Source organism: Varanus komodoensis, unplaced genomic scaffold (genome assembly GCF_004798865.1).
Source record: "Varanus komodoensis strain SLA01 unplaced genomic scaffold, ASM479886v1 scaffold45, whole genome shotgun sequence".
Classification (NCBI taxonomy): Eukaryota; Metazoa; Chordata; class Lepidosauria; order Squamata; family Varanidae; genus Varanus; species Varanus komodoensis.
In genome coordinates, this window is record NW_025336011.1 from 5,484,415 (window position 1) to 5,510,973 (window position 26,559).

The window sequence follows — 26,559 nt, forward strand, 5'->3', positions numbered from 1 at the left end:
AACGGAAAGAAAGGCGACATAGGAGTAGGGTCAGGAGAATCCCCCGTTCGCCACTCTGTCTTCAAAGCAAATAACTGGCGTTCCGTCCCTCACAAGATTTCCTGAGAGGAAGGACAGGAGTTACATGCCCCAGTCTCCTCAGGGCACCTTGCCCAATCTATAGGTTGCTCCATGGTTGCCGCCGCCGCCGCCGCCGCTTCTGACGTAATGAAAGGGGATCCCTCCCGCAGCGGGAAAGTGTCCCCCCCCAAAGGCGGGGCTTAGTGGGCGGAGCGCGCCTGGCTGCTGACGCGTCCCCACGGAGGTTATAAAAGGGGGCGGGAGCGCCGTGTTGTGTCCATCGGCTGCGGGGCTCGTGATGGGGCAGCTCTTCGCAAAACTCCTGAACATTTTCGGAAGCCGCGGTAGGACACCTCCGCACTGGCTCCGTCGCTCGCTTTCCCGGCCCTTCGCCGGCGCTCCCTTGCTTCGAGCTTCTCTGCTCTCCATCTCCCCACCCCGTCGCTTCCCCTCCGCCCCCGTCCCTTCGCCCCGCACTCTCCCTTCTCCTCCTCCTGCGCCTTGCGCCCTCCTCCGTGCACCCTTTCTCTCCTTCCCCTCTCTCCCCCGACCCTGGTTTCCTTGACTTTGCATTATTGTCTTTTCCATTCTGCCTCGTTCCTTTCTCCCTCAGCCTCTTTCCCTTTCGGGTCTGTGCTGGGTTCTCCTTCACTTTCATCTGCGCTTTCTCTTTTCTGTTGCTTCTCGTTCCCAGCCGTCTCCCCCTTTGTAAGATTCTTTTCATCTTGCACGTTTTTCTTCCCCTTCCTCTCGTATTACATGTCTCCTGCTTTCCCTCTTGATACTCTGCTTCTCTTTTTCTGTATTCTCTTTCCCTCCTTCCTTTGCCTTTCCCTCCCTTCCTTTGCCTATTTTTTGCTCTTAGCTATTCTTCGGAGGTTTGTTTGTTTTTCCTTTCTTTGCTCATCAGTTCCCATTTTCCCCCTTAACTTTTTTCTGTGTGTGTTTTTGTCCTTTCTCCCCTGCCGCGCTTTGTGCACCCCTCCGTGCACCCTTTCTCTTCTTCCCCTTCCTCTCGTATTACATGTCTCCTGCTTTCCCTCTTGATACTCTGCTTCTCTTTTTCTGTATTCTCTTTCCCTCCTTCCTTTGCCTTTCCCTCCCTTCCTTTGCCTATTTTTTGCTCTTAGCTATTCTTCGGAGGTTTGTTTGTTTTTCCTTTCTTTGCTCATCAGTTCCCATTTTCCCCCTTAACTTTTTTCTGTGTGTGTTTTTGTCCTTTCTCCCCTGCCGCGCTTTGTGCACCCCTCTTGCATTTTCACTTTTCCTCCTATATTTTTGCATGTTTCCCTTCCTTATTCTTCTTTATTCTCTTTGGGTATGTCTTGGTTCTCTTGGGCCTTTTCTTTCTTGGGTGACTTTCATTTTTCTTGTTAATTTCCATTATTTTCTTCTTTTGCTGTTTGCCATTTCATCCCTTCTTCCCCATGTTTTACATTTGCACCTTTGCTTTTTTATTCTTTCTTTTTTCTGTATTTTTTCACTCAGTTGCTTTTTGGCCAAACTGCTGCCCCACTTCTCTTTGGATTTGTTCTGGTTCTCTTTGAGTTATTTCTTTCTTTAGTGAAGTTGCTCCTCCTTTTTGCTCCCTGTTTTCTTTAATTTCTTTTACTCTTCACATGTTTATCCTTTCTCCCCCACCTCCACTTTTTCTTCCAAGGAATTTAATGCCATATGGGAGGGTGAAATTTGGGTCTCTGACCTTACCAACACTCCAAAATCATTGGTTGGTGTGGAGGAATAGTTTTTGTGTGGTTTCTCTGCATGTGCAATATGGCTTGTACATGAGAGTTGACAATGTATGTGATGCCTGAATTGTGTATATTGGAAGAGGCAGCTTTGTTATGGTGGGGGAGGAGACAGGTACCTTGTGAATGGGTAGTGACCGTGAGCATATTTATGGGAACTATGCATGAATTCTGCAACTGATTGTTTATATTATAGATTATGTAATAAAATACTTTTGGAAAGCACCCTGCCCCCTAATCCTCCACTGTTTCCTCACAGATTTTAGGAGATATACATAAGACATGCAATCTGAACAGCACTTCACATACAAGTGTGCCAAGCTAAACACATAAATTGCTATTGTTGGTTATTTTAAGGCTGTCTGATAAGGACGAAATTCCCTGAATACAATTTGTTTATCATATTTATATAGAACCTTTCCACAATTGTTGCCAAAGTGTTGTGCAAATTATTATTGATTTCATTTCCATACCACCCAACAGCCAAAGCTCTCTGGACAGTTTACAAAAATACATAAAATAATTCAATTAAATGCAATGAAATACTACAACTTCTCATTAAAATAAACATAAATAATAAAACCCACATAAAATATACAGTGAAGAATGACCAGTAATAAAGCACCTGGGAAGGGTAATCCCTTCAAGCCCTTGCACAACCAAGTATATCTTTAAACACCTGGCATAAAGGGCTGTCTTTACCTGGCACCAGAAAGATGGCAAGGTTGGTGACAGGTGGCCTTAAGTGGCAAGGTCAGTCTATAGATGGGAGAGCCTCCACAGGGAAAGCCCCCTCTCTGCTGTCATCTGTGCTTTGTGGGGCTTGGCACTTGGAGGAAGGCCCCTGAAGCAGAGTGTTACGTCTGGGGAGATTGTGGCTACGAGAGGCTCTCTGTCAAGTATTGCATTCCCAAGCCATGTAAGGTTTTATAGGTTAAAACCAGCTCCTTGAATTGAGCCAGAAGAATGCAGGCAGCCAATGCCAATAAAAGCGATAAAGCGCATTAATGTGAAAACCAATATGCACAATTCAAAAGACCATATTAAAGATCGGTGTATTAACCTCTTTCTGATTAGTTGGGAGCGTGGAGACCAATCTGAGCTCCGAAAGGAGAACATTTGGGAATTACCTGAAAGGACTGGTTTAGGAAGAGCGCTTTATGTCTGTATTTCGATGATGTATGTGGTGGGGGTGGAGTAGAAGCAGCAACAGATGAGAAAAAAGTTGAAGAGCAGAAGAAAGAAAAGGAGGGTTGGGTGAGAATGCACAACGTGCTTTGACAGCTAGGTCTAAACATAGGAAGGTGGAAAACTGTTTTATGTTGAGTCAGACCATGGGTCCAACTTGCTGAATATTGTTGACACGGGTACTGTGTTGCATCAGCGGTCTTGGATGTCAGACAGGAATTTTTCCTGTCCTACCTGGTGATGCTTGGGATTGAAACTGCGATGTGCTCTCAATTAACCTAAAATCATATCAAGGGGCAGATCTATGAATCATTGTATGCTGCACATTCTAGTTAAATCCAGTCTGGTAATGACGACTGGGTGTGGACAACTGGGTGATTTGCTTTAGGGAAATTTGGATGTCTTTTGGTGTGTTGCATTGGAGACCTTCACACTGGATCTCTGGAAGGGTGGGAGGAACAGAGTTTTGGTTGGGCAGAGTGTGCACGTCTTTGGTAGATTTCATTTGCTCAAGCAGGTGTTCCGTGGTAAGCACATTTTCCATTCTTTGCTCAGACTGCCTTTTATGTTGATGCAGCCTTTTGTCTTGCTTAAAATTCAAAAAAAAATCCGAGGGGGCAAAAAGAATGAAGACCTGTGAGAAAGAGGTTGTTTTCTTACTTCCTGCTGCATTTTTCACGAGTTAGCATTTGGTTTTTGAGATATGCATGTTATGCAGTTACGTTTTTTCACATGCCTAGAACACTTGTGAGCCTATGTGTTAGAAGAGCATTTCTTGGATGTGGTTTTTTGACACAAAAATCCAGTGAGGAATGCTCACAAACATGTATGAATATGCACATATTTGCAAATTAATCAGCCAGGGTGTTGGTCTTCAGGCTCATGGATAAACTCTGAGTGGTCCAGGATCTTAACCTGGCCTTGCAGGATTTCCCAGAAGGCCATGCTCCCTTTCCTTGCCGCCCCCCCCCCCCCATTTCTCCCTTCTGCCCATCACAGGGTGGTTTCCTGGCTTTTGTACAGTTTTTCCTTATTCTGAAAGGTTGAAGTTCTTCCAAGCCCAACTTTTAGCAGGAAGAGCTAGAACATAGTATATTTTTGGCCAGGTCCAGTTTGCCTCCAGCTCTGCGCACTGCTGCAGTGTGGCCCCTGAAACTGAATTTGGAATTGAATTTGTCCCTCAGGCTGAAAAGGCACTCCAACATTCCCATCCAGACATGCCACATCCACAGTGTTGTGTTCTTGATCGCACTTTCATGCATGTGCCCTGTATCAAGCACTGTGTGTATTTAAATGTCATTTTAATTGTTAACAATATTCACTTATTCATCTGGCCAGGGCGACTTCTTTTCTTTCCTTTTCTTTTATAACTTTTATAACTTCTTTTATATCGTTTATATTATTTATTTATTTATTTTATATTATTAATTTTAATTTTATCTTGTTATTTTTGTATTGTATTTTATTGTGTTGTAAGCCGCCCCGAGGCTTCGGCAAGGGGCGGCATAGAAATGTTCTAATAATAATAATAATAACAACAACACCACACAGGTATTTTGATGCAGCAAATGTAGTTTGCTTATAAAGGCAAGGTGGATCACCTGTCCTAGGTGTGCAGAGACCTGCTGGATGGAAAGGGGATACCAGACGGCATCTGGCAAGTGGAATGTAGGAACAGGGATCCTCTTGGATTCCTGCTGGGCATGGGAGGCTCAGTGGCACACATGATGTCCTTTACTATTGCCAGAGCCCAAGACTTTCTGGCTCAAGGCTCATATGTGGTGCATCCACATACTGGTTTTTGAAGCACTGACTTGCTTCAAAGTCAATGCATCAATGTGTGAACACCTTGAACACAGTAATAAATCTGTCTGCCCTCAAACACATGTATATGTTGTTAAAAAAGCCTTGATCTGCTTTAATGTTCATAAACAAGTATGTGTGCAAAGGCTATGACCTTTTTCTGTGGTTTCATGTTTCACTGACCTAAGCAGGAATGAGTGGGCTTATGTACTTTCCTGCTTTGCTTGGCCAGTAACTGTAGTTCAGAAGCTTTTGTTTCTGCTTTTGGTTAACCACAGCTTGATGTGTTGTCTGTCTGCACCTGAACTGTGATTAAAATGCTAGCTGGTTTCATAAACTTGAAGGTTTAAGTTAACCATAGTTTTAACCACAGTTTGTTGATTCAGATAATGTAACAAACCAAAGTTAAGTGCAAGGGTTTAGCATGGGGGTAGGCTACCTGGTGTTCTCCAGATGTTTTGGACTAAAGCTCCCATAATCCTTCACCATCGGCCATACTGGCAGGAGTATATGGAAGTTGTAGTCCAAAGCATCAGGAGGACACTAAGTTGTCCATTCTTGGTCAACATGATGCACAAATATGACAGTGTCCTCGTGTGTCTCTGGAGTTTGAATGAATGCAAACTGTGTGGAACAGGCCTTGGAATTTGCTCCTATACGTATAAAATAAATTCATCCATTGTGTTTCTTTACATTTACGTAGGACTTCCTTCCTTCTCCACAATTTAACTCTTATCTGATGAGGCTGCCAGCCTTGTTCTTAATCAAAAAAGGAGCAAGTCTTTTAAAAAAGGGCTCTTTGCCAGCAAAAAAGTCATTCTTATTACCTTTTCTGACCATATATGGAATTTTTTGCCTAGCGATAGGAAGAAGTGATGTACAGCTTGCAGTTTAAAACAAAACTTTTCCTGAAACTTAGTAGGTACTCGAGTAATCAAAAACTCACAGGAGAAGGGAAAGGGAGTTAGTTAAAGGAGTCTTGGTCTCTAACCTCTCCCATATAACTAGGTACAATTTGTTTGTTTTTGTCCTGATTTCTTCTGTGTACTTTGTTACATATTTGGTCAAAAGTGTGTAAGGGGGTGGAGGAAGGGGAGAATGAAACACCATTTGTTTCTGTTTCTCCACAATTACCTCAACTACCATATCATAGCATAGAAAGAAATATAAAAGCAAAACTTTCTCTGGTTTCAGACCTCTGTTGCATTCCAAACGCTGCTCTGTTGCTTTTGCTGTATTGGTTGTGGGGAAAGACGCTAAACCCTTTTCAGAATCAGTGGAGCCTTCTGTCGTTCTGGCTTTTGGTGGCACTTTACTGAATTTGCTGTGTTTTTTGATCACGTAATGGACACATAAGAATGAGGAGGATGTGTAAGTCTAGCAGCAGATCTGGGTATGGTGCGTGTGCCCATTCCAAACCACACAATGACTGTGGGGAATTGCTTGGCTGGTATGAATCCCGTAGCCTTTGGATGACTGATACGGTGCCAGCTGCTTGGCTTGGTGCCTTCCAGTGGCTCCCTTATAATACCGTGATTTCTTCCCCCTGCCACTGTCATTGTGGACTTACCTGCTAGTGGCACTCAACCCATCAGTGCCAGCCATCTGACAATTAAATTTCCCACAATGTCCAGGGGGAATGCCATGTAGGTGCATTTTGGGAAATTAAAATGGTGGCTGCCTAGTGTCAGGCATCTAGAGGAAATTAAAGGGCTGCATGTGGATGCCATGTAGTGAACGGAAGCCTGATCTGCAGAGTGACACGCTGAAGTGGGAGGAGGCTGAGTTTGGGATAAGACCTGGGTCAAAGAGCAGCATCTGCTGTCATTTTTCTAGCTTGGTTAGGTAAGGGTCGCCAGTGTTGGCAATCAAGTGAAAATGTACGTACGTGCAGGGCAGTGAAGGATCCCTTGGTGAGTAATGAGGCCCTCAGACATTTGCATTCAGATATATAAATGTAAGAGAATTCAGGGTTGCCCAGTGCAACCCTCCCTTGGGCAGTATGGTGGTAGTTTCAAGCAGGTGTGTGAGTAGGTGAAATGCCCCAGAGGGTAGTACTTTCTTCTTTACTGCTGCTGCTGTTCCAGCCAGGAGCAAAGGGCAGTTTCCTGTTGTGTAAGAGTAATGAAGGAGGCACACGGTGCTGCTTTAAATGAGGTTTGGTGTGACAGGCAAATGATAAAACTTGAGTGTTCCTGGGGAAGAAAGAGGCCATGTTTGGAATTCTCCTATTCCATAGGAAAGTTCTGAACAAAATCATAGAGGCTGCGGATTCATGCTCTGTTGATATTGGTGAGCAGAACCAAAATAAGCCTCATGGAAGTGGGGTGTGGGGGAAATGTAGTGTGTAGCATGACTGTGCAATATCAGAGGAGTCCCTCAATATGGCCTGTGGCACCCCCGCCACACAGATGGCTGAACTGTCATTGGAACGAGGAAATGATGCGCAAAGGGACTGGTTAATGCACGATTGCTACCACATGCTGTGACATCAGTGTCTTTCCAGCAACATCTCCATCCTTGGGTAGGACACCCCTGATGGCCTTCCCTCACTCAGCATGCTCCCTACCTGGCGCACGGGGATGTTCCTAACCCTCCTCTTTTCAGCTTGCCTGCCAAGCAAGTGCCGGCAGCTGTCGTTCTCATTCTTGCCAGAGAAAGAAATGGGTGATCCGGCAGGTTGTAGTGCTGAAGAGGAGGAGTACATCCAGGGTGTTGGGGGTCAGTTTGCCCCCCAGTGAGGTGTGGAACCTCAGTAGGTGCCCAGCCGTGCCAGCCCTTGACACCAGCCTTGGTTGTCTCCATCTGTTTCACCCAGAAGTACCAGCTCAGGTGTCACAAGGGTATGAAGAACGTGGATTCTGTAATTTGCCATTGTTTTCAGCCAAAGGTTAGAGCAGTTCTGCCCTTTGATTCCGAAAGGAGGGTGAAATTGGTAGGGGAGATCAGCTGCTTGACAAAAATTTGGAGGCCAAGGGAGCTTAGAACCAGTCTACTGTTAATGAGTCCCTGAATGCATTTCAGTATGCATTTTAGATTTGCATAAAAATACTGGAGCACAGGAAGGTGGTGACTGGGTTCATACAATGTGATAAGTGGCAGGGGCTTATAAGCCAGGGCAGCTTGCTGTGTTGCCTGAATTCAGCAGCGTATTTGTTTCCATTCTGGCTGGGTTCAGGAAACACATCCAGCTAGCCCTGGCTTATAAACCACCATGGTTTATTGTGTTGTATGAATCCAGTGATGTCTTTTCAGCCATAAGATCACTTGGTGGTTTGTGGTAAGACTTACCCTTCAGGCTTAATTTGCCACTGTTTATACAGCTGCAGCGGCAGTTCAATATTTATAGAGATAAAGAAACCTTAACTGCATTTCTGCTTGTTATTTCGTAAGGCTGACTGAATGTCTGTTGTGTTTTGTTCCCCTGCAGAACATAAAGTTATAATTATTGGCTTGGACAATGCTGGAAAAACCACCATTTTGTACCAGTTGTGAGTATCTTTATTTGTCTGTCTGTCTCTCCCCACTGCATCACATTTCAGTTTATATTCAATCTGGCAGCCAGGTAAGCCTGTTCCCTGTTGGACTGGTGTCTCCAGTATGGTGCTCCTAGATTTCTCCACTGGCACCACCCAGGCTCCTTGTCCTCCTGATTTTTATTGGAGTTCTTAAGATTTTTTGTAATTAAAAGGAAACAAATCCTAACTGTTTTTACAGCTGTTCACATGCTGTAAAGCAAAGTGCTGTAATCCAGCACCATCTTTATTTGGGTTCAGAAAAGCACGTTCTTAGACATGTTGTTTTTCTTTTAGTTTTACCAGATTGCCTTCTAGAAAAGGAGTTTTGTGACCAGCCTCCTCCAACCTTAGAGCCATTTTACACAAGCCTGCCCTTCCCCAAGGCAGCTGTTTTATGAGAGTACTCTTGACATTCTCTAAAACTTCCCAAAGGTTAGGCAACCCTGGTTTAATCCAAGGCAGATCATGCTGCTTGAACACATTTGGAAAGTCACAGCTAAAGTACGGCTGCAAAGAAATGGACTAATTAGGGAAGTTTTGAGGCTCTTTGGGGAGAAACTGTTTGCCTGGGTATTTCTTGACCTGCCAAATCCAACTTGTGTGTGCCTAAGTAATATATTTTAGCTTTGACTCTGAAACGAGGGGTGGCGGTCAAGATGGTTGACTTAGTTCCTGACCAGCATAGACTTGCTCTTCTTCCACATCCTTGTTTTGAGCACAAGTTAGTATTATGCCTAACATGTGTCTCCAGTAAACATATTCCAGGCAGCAACATAAAATGTTAAATTGATATGCTACCCAGCCATTTGTTTCATAATGTGTAACATTGCTACTTTTGGTAAAGTATTTTGTAGAGGTTTTGTCAAATGTCAGTTTTGTGATTTTTCAGCTTAAGCTTTGGGGTGAGTGCAGACCTAATACGAGCTTGCCCTCAAAGCTTCATTAAAATTAGGTTCAGTGGTATGGCTGTGAGAGGGCAAGTTTATGCTGGGCATGGAGTCAAAACTGGCCCTCTTGACTGCTCCCTTTGTTTTCATGGTCAAAGGTAAAGGTTTAGCTGGTAGGTCAATGCAGACAGATTGGGATTGAACTTGCCACATGACTAACACTCAAGTAAATAAGTTCCTTTCAATATGCCCCCACTAAAATGTGGCTCTCGTGGAAGAAAGCCACTTAGGCTGCAATCCTAGACCAGTTTACCTGGGAGTAAGTCCCCTTGATCCTGACAGGATTTATTTCTGAGCAGACACAGGTAGGATTGCACTGCTGGACTACAAACTATCTGCCCTGTCCTCCAAGCTAGCCAGGCATTAATGCCGGCACCCCAGCAGGACTCCAGCACATGATCTAAGCATGTGGGATGATTCATAGTGGAGGGAGGTGTCCTTTGATGAACCTTAGAACTAAAGGCAAGATCCACAAATGAGCTTCCTTGAGGAAGCATCAGCATCCTGGAATCTAGGAAAAACTGAAGGGAATTTGATGGAAGTCAATCCCACATTTCCCTTTAGGAGGGCTTTCCATCTTGTGCCCCTATTTACTTTTTAATTTGCATTAAATCTCGTGTGATCTTAAACCAAAAGCATTGTTTCATTTTCTCTTTCTGTTTGTGGCATGGGCTACTTCACTTTACTACCAATTTTGACTGCCTTTTGTCGACTGACCTTACATTGAAGCAAGTTTATTGCTGCTGTTACCCAAGGGTGGAGAAGCATCTTCAGCCTGAGGGCTGAATTAAAGTTCAGAGAAGTTCTTGGGGGCTGCATTCCAGTGGAGAGTTGAGCCAAAAAAACAAAATCCTGCCTTCAAATAACAGCCTAGGTATCTCAACCATCCAGTATGGGGAAACAGCCTAAACACTAAGAAACTATCAAATCAATGGTGGTTGAGGAATGGAGGTAGAACCCAGAGAAGAGGGTATGGCCATATGGGAAATCCAGAAAGACTGGTATTTGACCCCAGGAGGGTCAGAGGCCTTCCACCCTTGCTGTAAATTTCCAGGTGTCTCCAGAATGCTTCCGATTATGGATGTAGGGTGGGGAAGAAAGCTTGTGTGTTTCACAAACCCATCTTACTTTGAGGGTAATGGACAGGAAGTTATTGAGAGCTCAGTAGCAGCTTACTGGTCTGGTCTTCCACCAGCTTAATGAATGAGGTTGTGCACACATCCCCCACGATCGGCAGCAATGTGGAAGAAATCACCCTGCGCAAGACACACTTCCTGATGTGGGACATCGGTGGGCAGGAAACACTGAGGTCTACTTGGAACAGTTACTATTCCAACACAGAGGTGAGTGGGGAGGACGGATGTATCCAGAAGAGCTTTTTCTAACCAGAATCCCCTCCAGACATTTTAGACGTCAACTCCTTGCAACCCTGGCTAGTATGGTGAATGGTTAGGTATTGTAGCATTTGGTCTCTGCCACAGAGAAGAGGACAGAGAGCTCTGCACTGTGGGATTCACCCTTTTCGGATTGTAAAGTATTTGTCACACATTTATCTAAGGTAGGAGCAAAGAGTTCCACCAGCAGCTATTCCTGGGAGACTGACCATTTCCAAACCCTGCTCTTTGTTTCCAGCCTAAACCTGGCCTTGTAAGCAGCAGGTGAGGTAGTAAACTTGTGTCTGGACTGTACCACTTCAGGGTGCAGGTAAGGGCTCATAAGAGAGGATGCTTCCCACCTCTCCCAGACACGCTTGCTGTTTGCAGAAAACTAAGCATGTTGAGGCAAAGACTTGGCTAGAAGTGTTCTCCCTGATACTGTACTTTCTGTGAACCAGTAAAGCAGTAAGCCAGTAAAGTTGCAGTGGTGCAACCTTTGGAAGGCCACAGACTGAACAAAACCTCATTCTTCTGCCATGAACACATTAGCTGACAAGTTACTTTCATTTAGCCTCAAGTGCATTAGCAAGATGGGGCCAGTAATGATGTCTGACAGTGGTGATGTAAAGATTTTTTTCAAAGGGTTGCATCCAGAATTCATTAGTCATCTTTTTGTCCCATTAAAAATCACTGACACCTCAGTCATGATGTTCATGTCCTATTGATTTCAGTGGGGCTAAAGTGCAGCTATCTGGGATCACCTCAATGTGTACAAAGTGCTGTGAACACCCGAAAAAAATATCAGCAGTTCTGAGTATTTATGATGTCACAGGGGGCATTGTTCTTAGCACAGCAGCATCCTGGACCATCTCCTGGCCTGCTGTTTGCAAGAATTAGGCTTTTGTTAGTGGCTAACTGCTGTTGGTTGCAGATGGGCAACCAACTCAGTGTCAAAGCACATGGTTTACACCTAAAAGGCTCCATGTTGAATCCTCAGTACCCCGTCTGAAGCCCTGGGTAGCTGCTGCTGGTCAGCGTAAACTGGGAGGGCACAGCAATTTCCATGGATTGAAGGCAGCACTGAGTTGGTGGCACCGTGGGGGTGCATCACACATACTCCCCCCAAATCCAGATAGCTGGAGTGGCTGGGGGAGGGGCGGATTTACTCCCCTGCCACTGATTCCTGGCATACTGGGAGTGCGGGGCCGGGGTGGGGGAGTAGTCTTGCTGGAGAAGGGTATGGTAAACGCCTTCCCTGTGCCACACTGCGATGCTCTGAAGATTGTGGCGGTGGAGTGGGAGAAGGCTTTAACTTTGGTTCCATCACAGTGATTCTTGAAGGTGTCGTCCCTGCATGTCCTTATTCTGCCACCCAAAGCAGCTGTTTGGTGGCCTGGCAGGAGCCCAGTTCTCCAGGGAAAGAGGGCACATGTGGATGAATCCTCATGTTTTTCTTTTCCTGCAGCATGGGGTGGGGTGGTGGGGGGAGCAGGGGTTAGACAATTGTTGCACAAGTAGCCCTGGGGGGCTATGTATTTCCTATTCTTGGCCTGGGAGCTACATAGACCAGTGGCTCAGCTTGGAATAAGGTATCTTTTCATGTTCCTACAATAGTGTTGTATGGTGGTTTCCAACCAAAATATCTGTGTTCTGTCATTTTATAGCCTTCAAAATCTTTCGAGTGCATCGTCATATCCCTGACCCCAAAAAAGTCCCCACTTCACTTAGCCATGCCTTGCTAGCCTTTTGTCCCAACTCATTGCAAACAAGAGTAAAAAAAATATTTTCTTGGGAGAAGCTAGAGTTGAGCCCTGTCTGCGTCACTGGCCTTCATCTGCTTTGGCAGAACAAAGCCGAGTTGAGACAAGTCCTTTTGTCTGCCAGGACCACATTCTTCACATTGCTCGATATGGAATGTGTTTTTCCCCTCTTTTTGTCTCCATCGTTTGTGTGCACGTTTTTGCCCGTGCAGCAAATCAACAAAACAAGACACACCAACCATCCAGCAGAAACCCTGTCCCTTGAATTTAGAATCCCTTCTTAAAAATTGCACATAGATTATGAACTCCTTATGCAAGAGGGCTAGAACCCCATTCCCCTTGGCTGAAACAACTAAAGCGCCATAACCTGTACCAATTCAGCCATGGTGATTGGGCATAATTTTACTCCGCTACTGCTAGCCATAGGGCAGGGCATGGAGCTTGGTATAATACTGAAATCTGATCAAGCCACCCCTTTTCTCCGTATGCCACCTACAACCCCGCCCCACTACTTGACTTTCAGACTGTACGGGGTAATTTGTATCACCATTTTGAATGCTCAAAGCACTTCATAATATGCTACTGTATGTTATTTTTTGTATGACAGTCCTGCAAAGTAGGCAAGTAAGTAATCTCTCCATATTGCCAGAGGAAGCATCAAGAGATTGTGGCTGTCTTCCAAAAACTGAGTGGGTGGTGAAGATGCAGGTCTGCTCGGGGGGGGCGGGGGGTGTGCAATGTTCTTGATTCCCTGATGAGACCTAACTAGTCTACACATGCAAGAAAGTGGGGCGGTAGATTAGGACGGGCTGAACAAAAACGCTCCCCACATCTGTCTGCCAAATTTGCTTCTTTATTTGCAGGTAGCAAATTGAGTGGAGGGATGTGGCTTTTGGGCTTGGGGGTTATTGATAGATTAGGGAGGGGTTAAATGGCAGCAGTGGTTGCTTTTTCTTAAATCTTTTTTACACAGTGCCACCCGTGGGGTGGGGTGGCAGCTGGCAGGAGGGAATTCCTGCTTGCTGCAGAGCAGGCTAACCTTGCAAAGAGAGCTCTGCTGTCATCGGAAGCCCCCGACACCTGGAAAGCTGAGAATAATTTCATCCTTTGATATTGCAGGGCTGGGGGGAGGGGGTTATGTCCTTTTCCCCTGAAAGCCTCTACATGAATTATATTACTGCAGATGGGAGGTGATGGATTCTGATGTAGAACGTTCCTTTATATAAAAACCCAAAAAGGAAAAAAGCAACCTCCTTCCTAAAAAAGAAAACCAGGCCAGCAAGAATACAGAGCCATGTGATGTGCTGGTTTTCTGTCCATGGGATGAAGGGCATTCAAGTATGATCACCCGTCTGGAATATGAACTGGTACAGTCTGTCCTCCCACTGCAGACTCCTCCCCTGCTCCATTCTTCTAAATATGTAGACAAGGCCTCATTCCATCAGGCCAGAGATGGGTATAAAGTAGCTCTCCAGATGACTTGGCCTTCAGCTCTGAGAATTCCTGACCATTGGCCATGCTGGCAGGGGCTTCTGAGAGTTGAAGTACCAAACATCTGGAGATCTTTTCCCTGCCCAGCCATGTTATACATGCTTCCCAATGAAGAAACATGCTGCCTTCTAAATGAAAGCAAAGCTTGGCTGTTTGCTTGCCCACACCTTTGGGACATCTGAGTGGAGATAAAATGCCAGATTAGGTGGATTATTGTCCCCAGCTCAGGATTTGTATGAGTTCAGCCTTTGCCACAGAACCTTTTTCCACACAGCCACCCAACATCTGTTGGGTTCCTTCCCATGATCAGCAAGTGATTAAAGTTAGACATCGCTGTTTCTGAGGGAAAGCTTTCTGGAAGGCCTGATCTATAGGACCAATCTAATCTAGCTTAGGTTTGATGTACTGCTGTTCAGAAAGACTATTCTGTATTCCCCTTGAGTTTTCCATTCCTTTGCTTCTGGCTGTCTACCAACATTTAATGCCCATTGGGCATGCTTGCTCCCTATCAGACATTTCCTTCAGGGGCTTTCCAAGATTTTATTGTACTTCAGACAACTTGTTGTTAGTCGCGAAGTCATGTCCGAGCCATCGCGACCCCATGGACAACACTTCTCCAGGCCTTCCTGTCCTCCACCATCCCCTGGAGTCCACCCAAGCTCACACCAACCGCTTCAGTGACTCCATCTAGCCACCTCATCCTCTGCCGTCCCCTTCTTTTGCCATCTATTGTTCCCAGCATTGGAGTTACCCAAACCTTGCTGATGCCTCCCTTTGGAACTTGATTGTCCAGAGAGCTGAGATGGCTGTTAGTCTATCAAGGGAATTATCTTTCAATTCCATCTTCTTAGCTTTGGTTTCCGTTGTTGGTGCGGCTCATAAGTCTGGTGCTTTCCGTTTCCTTCTAGTTCGTCATTCTTGTGATTGACAGCACAGACCGTGAGAGGCTGACAGTGACAAAAGAGGAACTGTACAAGATGTTAGCTCATGAGGTGAGTCTGCGTGCCACAGCACAAAGAGAAATTCATTGTGAGTAAGGATATGTGGACTCGGTTACATCTGCTTCATCTGCGTTTCATGGGTTGCCAGGTGTCTTTCGTTCAGCCAGTGACAGAATTTGATTTTTTTGCCAGTATTTTGTTTGTGCTAAATTGTAGAAGCCCTGCTCCACTTAATACAGATTTGTTAATGTGAATTAACACTAAGTTCTGTTAACTAGTGTGTAGTTGTACATTAGTACTAATGCAAATTAGTGCAAACATTTCCCCCCAGTGAAAAATCTACTCCAAAAGTTTATGGAATCTGTGTGGAAAAGCTTCTTTGCTATGATATCCACAGGTCAGACTCACAGAAATACAAACTCGTCCGTTGTAGGTGTTTCTGCATACTGTTGGGACATTTTCTTTGTCGTGAATTGTTTTGTGCTGTTAGTGTTTTGTGTTACATAGTTGCCCAATAGTGTTGCCTAAAACTTGGTCTATGCATGGTAGCTGAGTTGGCAGAGTCCTGACATAATAGAAAGGAATGAGTCATCTCAGCCTCGAGAGAAGAGAGGACTGAGTGGGGAGATGATATCCCTCTAGAAGTACCTCAAAGGCTGTCACAAAGAGGAAGGTCAAGATCTCTTCTTGTTGATACCAGAGTGCAGGACATGGAATAATCAAGTCCGGCTGTGACAACCCAGATTCAGACTAGTTATCAGGAAAAGCTTCTTCACTCAGAGCAATACAGCAGTGGAACCAGCGGCCTAGGGAGGTGGTGGGCTCTCCCACACTACAGACCTTCAAAGAGAAACTGGGCAGCCATCTGAGTGGGATGGTGTAACTTGGTGTTCTGCAACAGCCGGGGGTTGGACCCAGCGACCTTCATGGCCCCTTCCAACTCTACTATTCTATGATTTCAGGCTACAAGGAAGGTGAGTGGGGAATTTAGCTTTTGAATGCTTTCCTATGAAAATTTTGTTGTAAGCGGTCCAGAGATGACTGTGATGGACGGCCTACAAATTTTCTAAACAAACAAACAAACGAATATCATCCTGCAAGTAAAAAGTGGCTTAAAGGAATATAGTATGTGCTGGAACCTTTCTCTGTGTTGGGCCTCTTTCTTTGCAAGGAATACTTATGGGTACCATTCAACAGTGGTAGTACCAACTTGTCCTGCTGCATTTGTAAATCAGGTGTCACTGTAGGATGTTCTGGCCACAAACTGCATACCAAAAGAAACCAAAATGACACGAGAGATGCTTGCTGTATTTATCCATCAGCCCTCTGGAGGTCAATTTATGTATACAGACTATTAAGACTGGGAAAAGCACAGTTGCCGTCACTGGCTCACCTCTTTAGTCCCTGTGCCTTTCAAAAAGAATCTTATGTTTTAAATAAATATGCAACTAATCATCTGCTTTTGTATGTTTAAATTAAAGACAGGCTGACGTGTACTATAAGCCACCTCCCTCTGGCTCAGCTGCTGTGATACCAGGGACTGTTTCCCAACACCCGCATTGCCCAGGAAGTAACTATATGTAACAGAATGTGGACACCAGTGGAGCATCTTTAGCAATATGCGGTCCAAAATGGACATCTATTTCAGTTACTTTCTTGGATGGACACAGTTTCCCTGGCATGAATATTAAGCATTTTACTCAGTGATGGGCATATTAGAATATGTTTTTTGAAATATGGGTCCAAGGGGTTCTTCCCGTGGTTTGGGGTGGGTCGGAATCTGATTGGCACATTGATGGAAACCAGGAGTAAGCAGTGATTTCTCCTTCCTCTGTGTAGGACCTACGTCACGCAGCTGTGTTGATATTTGCCAACAAGCAAGATGTCAAAAATTCCATGTCTGCCTCTGAAATCTCAAACTTCCTCACCCTGAGCTCTATCAAAGACCATCCATGGCATATTCAAGGATGTTGTGCACTCACAGGAGAGGGGTGAGTTCTGCAGATTTCGGCGTCCAGCGTGAGGCTAAGGAGCAGTTGGGGTTCATATGCTGTGCTTAATCCCCTGCCTTAAGCCCATGGTGAGCCTGACGGATGATCGGCCTCACTGTGAATCGTTGGCCCCTTCCTTCCCTCCCCGCACGCACACCTCATCCCTCCAACAGGTGTTCCAGGGGACACCGCAAGAGGGCCAAGTTACTTCCCCACTGATTGCACGCCTTTTAGCTTGCCATGCCTTTTATTTCTCTTCTTGTTTTTCTTTTGGGTATCATGAACATCCACTTCACAGCCCATCCATGTTTGGATGGCCACTGATAGCCCCTGCGAAGTGCCCGAGTGACATCTTGGATGAGCAGAAACATCTTAATTTGTTGTGTAGAACATTCCTTAAAAAAAAAAAGCTGTGCTTGCACAACTGGTGGGAATCGGAAGATTTCACTGGGGTGATGTCCAGGGGTGTGTCTGCTGCCAAGGTGTAGCAGATCTTGAACATTGCCCAGAAGAGGCTCCTAATGGGTCTTCCCCGCTTTTTTGACAGCTGTTAAACAACAAGCTGTCAAGTGAAACCAAAAGTGTAAGTGATGCTTGCTCGCAAAAATGGGGTGTTGGGGCAACAAAATTGTCATCTCTTTTTCGCCCTTAATACTGCACATGCTGATGCACCTTTGAATGCTTTTCTTTAACCTCTATCTGTTCAGCAAAGTGCAAAAATTCATACTTCAGTTTTTCTTGGGAAAAGGAAATTCTAGCCATAAAAACTCTGTTTCCCTTTTTAAAAAGGTGGAGTTGACATTGCAAGAGCTATGTCAACTCCACTATGTCAACTCCGGCTATGTCAACTTTCTGACTGGGCTATATGGCTGTATTTGTCCTGGTCAAAAAATTGCTGTTGCCCCATCATGACTTCTTTTTAAACCTTCTTTTTTAAAAACCTAGTATTTTCTATTTTAAAATGTTGGGCAGTGCTAACCAAATTTTGTTTCTGATTAATGTGGCTTCACTTGATTTGTTGTTCATTCTGAGCTTAGAATTAGTTAAGGATTAGGGTGAAAATTGTGTGGAGAAGCTGGAAGGGGCATCTGGGCTCTCTTCCTTGGAAGATGGAGCAGATCATGTGGTTTGGTTACCAGGAGCTACGAAGTCTGGGCATTTTCCAGTACTAAGTCTTTGTTTCTACTCCTTACAGCCTTCCAGCTGGTTTAGAATGGATGATTTCTCGAGCTGCAGCCAAATGACATCAGCCAAAATCACCACAGGAAGGAGAGAAGAAAGAAAACCTCATGTGTATTTATTTCCACTTTGCAAAACTCTCAGGACTTGTTGGACCTTGATAGGATTTCTTCTTTCTGATACCATCAGAACATGATTTTATACATTTCTCAGAACCACGGACTACTGTAGCAGGTGATACTAGAATTGTGCCTACAGAGAGAAGGAATGGGAGATACATCGTGGATCAGATCTTTGCCATACAGGCAAGGGACCGTACGTCACACCATTGCCTAGGGAAGCAATAATTGCAGAGCAGGCTTTGCACCTTTCCTAACAGAACAGCACAACACACCTTTACAATGTCAGCCTTAAAAGAAGCAAGAAAATGCTCCTGAACCTCCCTACTGCCCGCAGCCAAAATAACATGCTTTGCATTATCACCGTGCGATCACAACTCAGTGTGGTTCAGTGTACTTTGACCTTTTTCTCTGGCCTCTGAGCGTCTTTCCAAGTTGAGAATTTGCTCGAGAGACTTCTGTGGCTAAAATGTATAGTCTATCCTCCTCCTTTGAAGAATTGCTCCCATTGCTTTATATATAGTCCATGACAGAATAGTTGGAGTGCTGCTTTACCCTTTGGCGTGTCCCTTCCAGCCCCTTTTGAGCAGAGTTCTGACTTTTTTTTAGTGTCTGACCTGCTAATATCAGGAAAGTCTTCTCAGCTGCTGTTTTTGGATGGCTCCTTTTAACGTGTCAAGGCAATTCTGAGACAAGAAGTCCAAAGGAGGCTGTGGTGCACAAGAAAAACAGTTTCTGTGAGAGCAATGGCATTGCCATATGGGAAGCAAGCTTTATCCCCCATACTGAATTTTTCTCCCTTTCTTTGGTAGACGAAGGCAAACTTGTCTTTAAATGCTATGCAGACTTCTGGAGAATTTTAAAAGAATGGAGAGCTGAGCTGTAATTGTTACCCAAGTCTCACATATCACTTCTTAATCCTGCATGAAAATTTACAGCACACCTTTGCAAACCCCTTAGGTTGGGGGGGGGCAAAACTAGACATAATGTTGCTTGCCCTGAAAAAACAGTATTTAATGTCCATGTTGTGTTTTGGTTTAATGACATTAGTTTGGTGCTATGGGTCTGCACTTACGCACAGCAGAATCAGTAATGAATTGGACTGTATCACTTTGAACTACAGGTGAAGGAGCATTAAAAAGTTGCATCCGTCATATTAAAACAACTGACCTCTTTGCAAACAGAAGAATGGACACTAGAGAGGAAAGTCCTTTGCCAGGTGTACTAGCTTTCTATTTGCATGGAGTTCTGCATGTGGACTAGCATTCACATATGTGTTTCCCCACACAGCACAAAAGTAGTGCAGTCCATTCTAGCACCTCACAATGTGGTCCTTGCGTTGCTGTACGCTTACACCAAGACATTGGGAGGAAATGGCGCAATGCTTCTACTTTTCAAACGTGGGACCAATATCCGCTTTTTGTAAGCGCTCAGATAAAATTACAGGGATATGTGCTTTGTTACTTATTACAAAGTACACTCTGCTGTCTTTAAACAAAAATGGCTTCCTTCTCCCACATCTAAGAGTTCTCTCATTGTGGGGGATTTTTTAAATATTTCCAAACATGGCCTGTTTGGAGTCTTTTAATTAAAATGTTGCCTTATTAAATGAGTTGTTTATTTTTCACAGTTGCATGCTCTGTCACGTCTAGATCTTCCCACAAACAAAACTTGCCTGGTGTTGGCCCTAGCCAGAATTAGGGTTCTTGCTTTGGCACTATTGCGAATGACTTGTCAAGTTCCCTGGCATTTATGATGTGTGAATGTCACAGCCACACAGAAAACATCACTCCTGGTTTTATTTTCCCTGGTGTTCTGGATGGTAAGTTACTCTGGTGCCATCGCTGGTAAGTTCTGTCTGAAGCAAACAGGGCTGATGCAGTAGATCAGAATTGGACCAGGAGGGCTAACAAGATTTCAAAAGTGTCTTGCAATGCTATGGTCTTTTCATAGGAATTAATCTACTTTGCTTTCCATTGTGCAAGAATCTTTTCTCACAACTTCTACCTACTACCCAATACCTTTGGGATGCGTTGGAGCACAATTCCTTCTATTTCCAGCCATCAGAGCTATCCATGTAAGGGGATATAGCAGTTGTACAACTTATCCAGAGGGGACAAGATAGAAGAAACTCGAGCTCTGGCAAAAGGTAGCAACCTGCTAAAACTTAACAAAACAGGACTGCTGAACTAGTTTTCTCTGGGACACGGATACACAAATATTTGGCAGGTTATTTTGAACTATATGTAACAACATGTGACAAAGTCAATATTAGCACCTAAAACTGGTTTCTCATTCCTTTTGCAACTATAGCTTCTGTACTATAACTAGGAAATAACTTAAGAGTTTGCAAGAGGTTCTAGGCATAATGATGCCCCACTAGCTGAAGGATCTTTGCTGACCTGGAGACCTTACAAAAGAGGAGAGCAGAGGCTAAGACCTCCTATCAGAGTTTAAGTAGTGCCATGATTTGCCTCCAGGACTTACTTTCAGTATTGCTTAGCCTTCCCAGCAGGACTAGATAACCAATTCCATCATTCCCAGCCATGCTGCCTAGGAATAGTCAATAAATCTGCAGGCATCAAGTTGGAGAAGGCCAGTTCAAGCATAGTTAAGTGCATTTGTATTTCCTGCAAAAACCATGCTACTAAAAGAATCGGGGAGTCGTACAATGGAGAGTAACACAGAAGATGGAAATTGCCCTTTTTAATGTTCTCTTAACCCATCAGAGACAGGGTGGGGTTTTTTTTTAACCTAGGCTGCCCTCTGCTGGGCTAGTTTTCAATCTGCCGAGTGTCCATGTAAATATGATACTTCACCTGCGGTCTGAAATGGTACAGTCTTTTTTGCTGCTATAAATGGAGGGACACAAATGAAAGAGGCCCTCGTTCCATTTCTGGCATCTCTAGCTACAAAGCATCAAGGAGCAAGGGCTGTGAAAGACCCTTTGCTGGAGAGGAGCTGCCAGGTGACCTAAGGTAGCTTCTGCCATTTGCCTCATTTGGCTGTGTGTGTGTATAGAATCTGTGCCATTTTCTTCCACTGATGTGCAGAACACCTGTGCACATTTATCAAAGCATCACAAATTGCAGTCTGTCCTACACATTCAGGATTGGAAGACAAAGGGATGCAGCTTCACAAAAAGCAGTTGTGCTCTAGCTGTTACGCAATTTTAGAATTAGCTGTGGTAATCCCTCTCTCGCAACTCCCTCCTCAAATTCATTTGTGGTCCTCTTCTTTGTAATGTTAACTCGCCAAAAAAAATCATGCACCATGACCAATTGCATTTCAGGAGGATACCGACCGGTGTACAAGATACTTCTGCATCCATAGAAACAACGCAGCATTTTTCTGTTGCAGCAGGAGCAGCCAAGCGTGCTGTGGCACCTTAATGGACACATTTGGCTAGTAAGAAGTGGCTATTGGCTCCACCACAAAGTGGCTGTTGTGGAAAGTGTGGCTAATCATAAAGGGCAAATTGTTTACTGCATAAATTAAGTACAAGGAAATGTCAGGTCTGAGCCCCAAAACACTAAAGAAATGATCAGCCTCCAGGATTGATACATTCTTCTGCTGGGTCTCCTGGTCTTTTATCAGATGTACCCCTACAAAAATAATGCAGGGAGTGGCTAAGAGGAGCTGAATTAACCCCCTAACCAAAATCCAGTTTCAGGGCTCTCCAAGAGGCCGTGCACTTCTCTCCTTTTTCCCCATCACTTTTTTGTTGCTTTCCTAGGTTTTGTGCAGTTTTTTTTCCTATTCTACAAAGTTGAAATGCCTCTTTTAAAAAGAATTAGTGGTTTGGCAATAGGAGCTTTTAGCACAGGATGGTGGTGTATTTGGCCCTTTCCACAACTGGAATGCAGCCCCTGAGAATTCTCCAGAATTAAACTCAGCCCTTGGTCTGAAAAAAATGTGCATCCCTGACTTAACTACAAAGATATATGTCCTTTTCTTTCTCATTCCCTTATTCTTTTGCTCTGTCTAGAGACGGCATATGCAATAGATTTTTATGACAAGATTTCTGTCCTTTTGATGATTGCTTAACAGGCAGGAATCCAACAGACAGATTTTCCATGTATGAAAATGCAGTTTATCTGTTACATTTTGCTTGCCAGATGTTAATATAATAAGGCTTAAATTCAACCTAGGTATATCCATTTTTCTGCAGGCCTCTGGAAACATAAACACAACTGCCACCCCCACCCCGCTCCATTGCCATCACAACAGAAAATCAGGACAGGATAAATGTAGATTCGCAGCACCCTGGCCAGAAATAGCAAATAGTTCAAAGAAGTGAAACTTTAGAAGGGAAAAAAGTAGGGATCTAGTCAGAGTCACCGTCAGTGCAAAAGTCTTGCAGACAATAGAAATCCAGTTTTAAAACACTTGATTTTAATGGGTTCTTCTGGTAGGAGGAATGAGGTGCTGAATGGCAGTGAACAGCTGCAAGGTGTTGGTGGGCAGTTATCTGCAGCCCCCTAAATCACAGCATAGCATTTGTGGGTGCCACTGCCCTGCAGCTAACATGCTTTCTGCCTCCCACTTTTACAAAAAGACACATTTTCTTACCATCAGCTGGGATCACTGTGAAATAAGTTTTGCTGGTAGGGAAAACCACGTTCAAAGGAGTTGTTTAGTGTGCTTTGGACTTAGACCTCCGCCTTTTCTTGTCTTCAGTCTTAAGCGATTAATTGTCGCTTTCTGTGCCTCCATCTTGTGGTGGTGCTCAGGATGGCTTCCGAAATTGTGTCCACCGGCCCCCAAAGTGCACCTGCCCCTGCCCTAAGCTAACCTGCTTTCCTCAGGTTAAAGTGGAGGGTGCAGTTCTGTTGCCCATGTTGAAATAAGATTCTGCTATCAGTCCTTTGGGCTTTTGTTCAGGAAATAGTGAGAGACAGTGTATTTTTTCACAATATATTTTTATTGTAAGAAAAAACATTAAAAAACAATTACACCCACACAGAGGGAGATTTGAACATACCGATTATACATAAGCATCAACAAAGGCACATCAGATGTCCATATTGGGAGGTCATCTGTTTGCCATCCATTCAAACTATCAAAAGCATGGTTAGGTTCTCAGTGCTTTGCATTGCACAAGGGGAACTGTCAAAAGGGCGGAATATGAATTTGTGTGGATCCCCTCTCAATTTTCAGGAAGCAGGTAGATAACGCAAGAGAACACATGCATTAGGAAAGATTTGCAAGCGTTCCTATGCAAAGTTTGTCTGCAGGCTGCATGAGGTACAGTTTGCTGTGCCTCCCATCTTGTGGTGCCCAGGAGAGTTTCTCAAATTGCCAAAGTACCTACAGGCCAAAAAAGGTTGCTTGTCCCGCTGCTAAGCTGGCCTGCTTCCTTCAGTTCAACCAGAGTATGCTGCCCTGTTGTCAGTCTTAAAGTAAGACTCTCTTGCCTTGCCCAGCCGGTCTTTGTACAGCCCCTTTGTCTTGCGGCGCAGACAGTAAAAACCTTTTGGGCCAGACCTGCTCTTTTGCACCCAGCTGTTCCTCCTCTAGAGAATCCCTTTCTCGTGTTTTAAAGCGTAAGCTTTTGTCCCACATTGTCATGCGTCAGCTCCAGGCTCAGCCTTTCTTAGGGTGCTCGGTCCACACCACACAAATACCGTTTGTTGGGCTGCCTTTCCCCTGGGTGGTCTGAGCGAGTTTTTCCAGCCAGCCATCAGGGACTGAAGCTGGGACCTTTCCATGTGAGGCGCACGCCTTACCACTGAGGCGCGGCTTTTCCCTACGTGTGTCTCCTGGGACATCCGTTCCCTGTGGGGCCGAAGCTGGCTGCACGTTCCAGCCCACCCCGATTTTGCATTTACATTACAGGCTTGCTTCAGCACAGATTGATTTGCAAGCCTCACGTGTGAAAATGCCTGAACGCTTCTTTCCCCTTTTGCTTTTTTGCACGCTCAGGCCTCCTCGAACAAGTTGCCCGTTTGCTGTCCACTGGCGTGTGCCCCCAAGTGGCCACCAGAGGGCAGGCGCTTCACCTCCTTTCTCTCCTGCCCACCCTGCCTGCCTGCCTGCCTGCTTCTCTCTCTCTCACCCCCCCGCCATCCAAACCCTGTTCAGCTGAGCTTTGACAGTCGCCTGCTGCAGCTGCAGCAGCAGCAGCAGCAGCCCCAAATGCTGAATTTTCTGCCAGTCAATTTCTTCCAGAGGCTTGGAATCTTACGGGATTCACTCACCCCTTGCCAACAGACCGGTGGCAACTACTGAGAAGGGACTCCAGGAGCTGCTGTGGGGTGAAACTGCGTGGAAAGTTAGTGCCAAGGAAAGGTGGTGCTTCAGAGGGATGGGGTTGCACCCAGAATCGCTGAAGATTTCGTGGGGAGTCCTCGTCCTGCTCTGCCTACTGCAGGAAGAGGCTGTGGGTTCAGCAAAGGAGCAACACCAAGCAGGTAACACTGGCACCTTTCAGTACCCACCTCGTGTGATGTGAGTGCGCAAAGCAAGAGCTGGATGAGTCCGACAGAAAGGCGCACACGAATGTTTGCGGTGCTGGGGGCAAATCAGGGTATTGGAGGTGCAAACATGAGTGGGAGGCGACTGTGAAAGGAATGTATGTAAGGTGCATGGACAGGTGTGTCTCTGAAGTACAAAGAGGGGTCCAGTGTGATCAGCCTGTGGACTTGAGGTGCAGCTACAAACCGATGTGCTAACATGGATATAAGCATGCTGGGTGGGCTTGGAAAAGCATATCCTTTTCCATGTAAACATACAAACATATATATAAACAAAATTGCGTGATGCGAATGAATTGGACACGGGCTGGCTCGGAAAGGCACAGTGAAGTGCATGCCAGAAAGGCAGAATGCATATGAAAAGTACTGATGCTTGCATATTAACGCCTTTCACTCATGCATAAATGCACAGAGGGCATTCCAATGTTGTGCCTTGTGAATGCATGCAAATGGCTGTGTGTAAGTGCTTGTCTGTGCCTGTGCTAGTGTGTCCGGGAGAGGTGCACTTGCCCATGGCTATGCTAGATATCTGACTCTAAAGAAATATCTATTTGCGCATGTAGCTGAGAGTGATGCTGTGTGCACCTGTGCACCTGTGTGCTTGTGGCCATTCTGAAATAGCTTGGTGGACATGAGACCAGTTCCTGACTTGCAGAGTTTGACCAATTTTAGCAAGATTCCTCCCCTTCTGCTCATGAGGCACAGCAGATGTGTGTCAAAGTATTCAGAAGACCATGTAAACCTCCGCTGCAGAAGTTCGCTTGTGCTGACTTTGCCATGTGACCCATCCTGTTGAACACACATCCAGCAGTGAGGGTAGACCTTGAGTTGATTTGCTACTGTGAAAGCTCGCACAATGTTTTGTGTTCAGATACAGTCTCCTCTTCATCTGGATCAAGCTCTGGGGAAACTGATTGGTTCTGCATCTTTTGCTTCTTACTGCTTGGCTACAGGCTTCTCATATTCTAAACGTATCTTCTCTGGAACAATTGTTCAGAACCTAGACACTGAATGGCTTGCTGCTGCTGCTGCTCTTGTTTTTAATAAGGCACCAAGCAGACATCAAAGGGCACCACCATTTGGGGCTGTTCGGGGTCGGTCAGGGTTGGACTGGGCTAGGGACTTGGCTGGGCTCTACTGGTGGGGTGGGACGAGCTGGTTAATAATTTTATTCTATTTATTTTTGTGAATTTACAGAGCCAGGGGCATTTTGCAATAGGGCTCTGTTTTTATTGGTTGTATTGTTTACTTGATGCTTGCCCCTCGTGGCTGCTCATCGGAGCCAAGGACCTGATATGTACTTGGGTCTGGGAGGTTCTCAATGCTTCTCTGAGGAAGGGCCAGGTCCCGGTCCCTGCCCCTTTGAAGGAGGCAGTGAGCAGGTCTGTCCTGAAGAGAGTGTCCCTGGACCCAGAGATAGCTGCTGATTATAGACCAGTGGTTAATATCCTGTTCTTGGGCAAGGTGCTCGAGCAGGTGGTGGCCAGACAACTCCAGGCACTCTTGGAAGAAATGGACCATCTTGACCCATTTCAATCTGGCTTCAGGCCTGGCTATGGAACAGAAACTGCCTTGGTCGCCCTGTAGGATGACCTGTGCAGGGAGAGGGACAGGAGGAGTGCATCCCTGTTGGTTCTCCTGGACCTTTCATTGGCTTTCGATGTCATCGACCATGGCGTCCTTCTGGATAGGCTGGCCGGGTTAGGAGTTAGAGGCACTGCTTTGCAGTGGTTCCACTCCTACCTGCCTGGCCAATTCCAGAAGGTGGTGCTGGGGGATTGCAGCTCTGTGCCATGGCAACTTTGCCATGGAGTTCCGTAGGGTTCCATTTAATCCCCCATGCTTTTTAACATCTACATGAAACCCATGGGAGAAGTCATCCGGAGGTTTGGGCTGTGGAGTCACCAGTATGCTGATGACACCCAGCTCTACCTCTCTTTTACATCTAGTCTAGGTGAGGCA

At 45.2% G+C, this 26,559-nt stretch overlaps 2 protein-coding genes across 3 annotated transcripts in view; both read left to right on the forward strand.

Moving 5' to 3' along the window:
• The first annotated feature begins 339 nt into the window (after positions 1 to 339).
• On the forward strand, positions 340 to 19,730 carry ARL5C (ADP ribosylation factor like GTPase 5C). 2 transcript variants are annotated; one of them, XM_044444700.1, is made up of 6 exons: positions 340 to 404; positions 8,230 to 8,290; positions 10,460 to 10,607; positions 14,800 to 14,883; positions 16,672 to 16,823; positions 18,019 to 19,730. In XM_044444700.1, exons 1-6 carry the CDS (start codon positions 359 to 361, stop codon positions 18,065 to 18,067), a joined length of 540 nt encoding a protein of 179 aa, XP_044300635.1. In that variant the 5' UTR covers positions 340 to 358; the 3' UTR covers positions 18,068 to 19,730. The 2 variants fall into 2 exon arrangements, with proteins under 2 accessions (XP_044300635.1, XP_044300636.1); XM_044444701.1 differs by lacking the exon at positions 340 to 404 and adding an exon at positions 2,789 to 3,523.
• Positions 19,731 to 24,206: 4,476 nt separating this feature from the next.
• The window catches only part of PLXDC1 (plexin domain containing 1), a 50,762-nt gene continuing 48,409 nt past the window's right edge, over positions 24,207 to 26,559 (forward strand). Inside the window, exon 1 of the mRNA XM_044444515.1 lies at positions 24,207 to 24,534. Within this exon, the coding sequence (XP_044300450.1) occupies positions 24,429 to 24,534 (106 nt within the window). The 5' untranslated portion in view covers positions 24,207 to 24,428. The remainder of the gene's footprint in view (positions 24,535 to 26,559) is intronic.